The following is a 4,774-nucleotide window of genomic DNA, read 5'->3' as shown; positions in this document are numbered from 1 at the left end:
ATCGTCAGTGCTGGAAAATGCTGGAAGAGGCTGGAGAGGGAAGCCTGGGCCTTCCTTCTGAAACTGCTGCCCCCGCGACCCGACCCCAGATAAGCGGAAGAAGATGGATGGACGGGTGGTTAGGGTTAGGGTTGGTTTAGTGTCACAATGACATCCCCCTGAATCGGTCCATCAACCCAAACATTGGTGTAGGGAGTCAAAGGCAAGGCGTCATTCTAGAGCTCACCTCCTTTTGCTTATCCCAAGTATAAGGTACAGAAATAAATATTCAAAAATAATTATAACAATCTTATAAGATGGTATGTATATTCTAAGATTTGGAACACATCATCAGTCAGTCCCGGGGTGTTTCGGCCATTACCACCATGCACTCTTCCCCAAGTACAGCACAGATAAGGTTGATCAATCCTCGCTATGTGTTATATAACTCCAGTTAACAATCTATGCCATAAAATTAGGACTGAGGTAGTGTCCCTCTGTAAAGCAGAAGGGGACTTCACATAATCCCAAGTGGCTAAATAAAGGTAAAAACTAAATGATTAGGACTCTCTGAGGCATAGGAAAACCATGTGGGTAAGATAAACTCCACCAGTAGGTTAAAAGGTAGCCTTGATCCTTGACCCAAGGTAAAATGGTAAATCAAAGAACAGGTATACATTCTGGGGCGAGGGTTGGGGTTAAGCTGTAGAAATGAATGGAAGTCAATGGAAAGTCCCTGCAAAGATAGTGTAAGTGTGTGTCTGTGCAGGAGAACCCGTTCAGGGACAGGATCGTGGAGACGTTCTCTGAGGACGGACAGGGCAACATGAGCTTCAATGACTTCGTGGACATGTTTTCAGCTCTCTGTGAGATGGCCCCCAGAGAGCTGAAGACCATCTATGCCTTCAAGATCTACGGTAGGACGCTCTTTGATGAAACTGAGGATGAACACTCCTCTCTGAGGTTCTCATCCCGTCAGAATTACTACATAATAAAACCTAAAGTTGTTCAAATTTGAGGCTCAACTGTGATGAAGATCAAACCTTCCTTCGCCACTTCAGTCCGATCTTCTGTTTCTGCTCGCCTTGGTTTTGGTGCAGAAAGTCGCTGCGTTTCTGTTACAAATGTGCACAAAACTTTTTCAATATTCTGTTAAACACTGTTGTGCAAACTGAGTGTTTCCATTGAACAAGAAATTGGGAATAAGCTTGTTCACATGTAAACACTGGATTTTCTACTGGCCATAAAATTGCACAAAGTGGAATTATGAAAATAAATGTGTTCAATATAAACATACCAATTTTGACAAAACTCTGGTTTTATGCCAAATCCTTCTTCACTAAATAGAAACAAGATGGAGGCATCAGATTTTAGTGATTAAAGGATTTATCTTTAGTTTTGGCTAAAGACCAGGAGCTATTTCTGCTGTTAGCGCTAGGCTAACAGGTTAGCTTTGGTTGCATTTACCCAGAATGCCCTGCACTGTGGTCCACTTCGTCCTTTTGGAGCAGTCTCTGGTCCGCTGGGCGTTCACATTCAAACCAAACCCAGACCAAGGTCTGCAGGACCAGGGGTCAGAGGTCAACTAGCGTTCGAACCGGAGTTGGATTAAAATGGAAGCCCTTAAAACTCTCCAGACATGAACATTTCTGTCCACACAAAATGTCCTCAGGCCCATTCTGTCTATTACATTATTATTATAAATATAATAATAATGATCGCAGCAGCTCCCCAGCTCTTGGATTACTCAGCTGAGTCTCAACGGTGATTTTCAGTTTTGTTTATTTTCTTGGATGCAGATCATGATGTCACCATGAAAAAAAACATACACAAACATTAGAATACAAAACTTAAACAACAAAACGTCACCGGGAAACACGAAGCTTTGGTTTCTTTGTGCCAAACATCGTGACGGTTCAAGTCATTCAGCCTGCAGTCACCGGCTACGGCAGCCTGGGAGGCACATCCAAAATAAATATTACAAACAGCAAATACCATTAAACAAAACCAAATATAAACCAGTGCTAATCAAAATAAACATCCATAAACAACCCGCAAAATCTGGAAATTCATTTCAAATAATTTAGAAAATTTACTTTGAATAATTTACAAATTTATCTTGAATAGTCTACAGTTTTATATAATATACACAATTTATTTTGAATAGTTTACAATGATAATTAGCAGCGTTTTAATAAAAGAAATGAAATGAAAAGCAAAATCTGAGCTGAGCTGCCGTGTGTCGTCCTGCTGCAGACTTCAACAGGGACAATTTCATCTGTAAGGAGGATCTGCAGAAGACCCTGAACAAGCTGACCAAAGGGGAACTGACCCCAGAGGAGGTCACTCTGGTGTGCGACAAGGCCATCGAGGAGGCCGACCTCGACGCCGACAACAAGCTCTCCTTCTCCGACTTCGAGAACATGATCTCCAAAGCTCCAGACTTCCTTAGGTAACGCCTCCAACATCACACCCAACGCTTCACCGGTAAACGTCTGAGGCAGAGAGGAAACGTCTTAGTAGGAGAGGAAACGTCTTAGGAAGAGAGGAAACGTCTTAGGAAGAGAGGAAACGTCAAATAGCCTCATTAGTGGGAATAAAAGATCAGAACAATCATTGAAATTTGTGCCTTCTGTGTCAGTGAGTCGCAGGTTAGAGACTCCACAGAGCGCCACCTCCTGATCAGCCATCACCTGATCAATAACGGACTCTAACTGAGCCACGCCAAGTGGAACCAGCAAAACAACTGGATCAGCGCCGTAAACCCGGCATGGCCTGAGCGCCGCATGGAGCAGCAGAGATAAAAAGCTTTTACTGCCGACCATCCATCATCCGGGGGAGGGTGCGCTGGGGATGCTGTTACCATGGCAACAGCAATCAGGGAGGTCACATTACTGTCGGGGGGAGGAGGGGATGACCTGCTGAGTCATGGAGCTCTAGTCAGAACCAGGATGATGAGGATGGCGAGGATGAAGAGGAATCAATAATCAGTGATGTGGATAAAGCGTCTGCTTCTTCTTCTCTGTCTCTGCAGCAACTTCCACGTACGAATATGAGAGCAGTCCTCCAACAGAGATCCTGTAGAGGACAGATGTCTCACCTGGACCCATTCCTGACTCCACTGAGTCTGCAGTCTATGACCAGGACCGGTTCTGGATCTTCTGGATGACTGTGATCATTCTGGATCCAGCTGAACCCCACTGGACCCATCTGGTTCCGGCTGGTTCCGGCGCTGTGGAACAAGTTAGACTTGGTCTAAAAGCACACGGTTAAAGGGCAAACAGCGAGTAGCTATGCAACCCTGGCTCCCCTCGTCGCATGCTGTACATAGCTGCTGTAGTGACGCCTTCTGCTGCAAACTGACAATCACTGTAAACTGTGGCTCAGTTAAAGGAAGGGCTCTCTGTCAGTCTGGCTTTCACACTCCTTCACCTGTCAACAGGTATGATCACACCTTCACCTGTTCAGCTCTGAATGTTTTCTGGCAAATAAAAGGTTTGATTTGGTCCGCTGCGTCTCAGCCTCATTTAACCAAAGAGTCCCAGAGTCAGAGAGTCACTCATCTGGCAGAGGTCCACTTCCTGTTTCACATGCCTTCACACACACACACACACACACACACACACACACACACACACACACACACACACACACACACACACACTAATGAGCTCCATCACAGACAGATAATTGATCTCTCAGAGGTCATAATGTTTTGCCTGATAAGCCTATCACTGCTACAGTAATAAATGCTACACAGTGACTAAATGCCCGGTTCGCTACAGGCAGCCGGTACCACTGTGTGTCAGAACCAGATAGATACAGGGGCCAAAGGGGGACTCCAGGAAGATTCAAGGTAGACTCCAGGAAGATTCAAGGTAGACTCCAGGAAGATTCAAGGTAGTCTCCAGGAAGATTCAAGGTAGACTCCAGGAAGATTCAAGGTAGACTCCAGATTCCAGGTAGACTCCAGCTCAGCAGCTCTTCATGCAGGGCCGGCCCGAGGTAATATGGAGCCCTAGACAGAATCATGATTTAGGCCCCTGGCCTCCAAGACCCTCAGCATCACCAACATGTTTAAATGTAGATTTAGTGAATCTGAGAAGAACCCAGTTTAAAATCAATCACTGATTATTGGTTATTATTTACTCTGATGTATTTGTGAACAAACCAGCTCAAACACAGATATAACCCCATATTGTAGCCATGGTAACACAGCTATCAAACTATCCAGATGATTCTTTAAACTTTTATAAAGTAAACGTCCTAATTAAATCCTAAATGTTTTCTCTGCTGAATGCATTAAACAAAATTTAATAATATTGTCATTCACAATAAATGATGCTACAGGTTTAGATCTATGGTCTGTGTTACAATTAAACCATTAATAGGGGCCCCTGAATGTCTGGCGGCCCCTGAATGGCCCCAACCAACCGCTACTGAGTTTTCTTTACCTTGATATCTCAGCCTCATAACTCTAGATCTAGAGATCTCATAGAAAACTGATGTAACTCTACATCAGTTTTCCATGTTTCTGCTGTTTGGTCTATAAATCAGTCTGCAGCCAGGTTGTCAGAGGTTAAACTGAAGTAGTAGGACTTATTTAATAAAATAGCATAAAATGTTCTTCTCTGCTCAGCTTAACAGCTTCGGTCTCAGATCAGCTCAGCCTCCAGCAGCAACATTACAAAGATTATATTAGCTTTGCATTGTCCCCACATGATGACAATATGATCTGATTAAATATTATATTCTTGATTAATTGGGTTGTTGCTGTGTTGTACGGTGTTTTAAG

General features: G+C 43.8%; 1 protein-coding gene and 1 long non-coding RNA gene across 2 annotated transcripts in view; both read left to right on the top strand.

Moving 5' to 3' along the window:
• LOC103129406 (calcium and integrin-binding family member 2-like) overlaps nt 1–3,484 on the top strand; it is a 6,163-nt gene extending 2,679 nt beyond the window's left edge. The window contains exons 4-6 of the mRNA XM_007540490.2: nt 749–896; nt 2,236–2,431; nt 3,014–3,484. Of these exons, the coding sequence (XP_007540552.1) occupies nt 749–896; nt 2,236–2,431; nt 3,014–3,035 (366 nt within the window). The 3' untranslated portion in view covers nt 3,036–3,484. The remainder of the gene's footprint in view (nt 1–748; nt 897–2,235; nt 2,432–3,013) is intronic.
• LOC107834188 (uncharacterized) overlaps nt 1–4,774 on the top strand; it is a 23,348-nt gene that overhangs the window by 8,520 nt on the left and 10,054 nt on the right. The window lies entirely within an intron of this gene.

This window comes from Poecilia formosa, unplaced genomic scaffold (assembly GCF_000485575.1).
Source record: "Poecilia formosa unplaced genomic scaffold, Poecilia_formosa-5.1.2 Scaffold544, whole genome shotgun sequence".
Taxonomy (NCBI): Eukaryota; Metazoa; Chordata; class Actinopteri; order Cyprinodontiformes; family Poeciliidae; genus Poecilia; species Poecilia formosa.
Note: the sequence above shows the minus strand (reverse complement) of the source record. Positions and strands in the feature narration are given on the sequence as shown.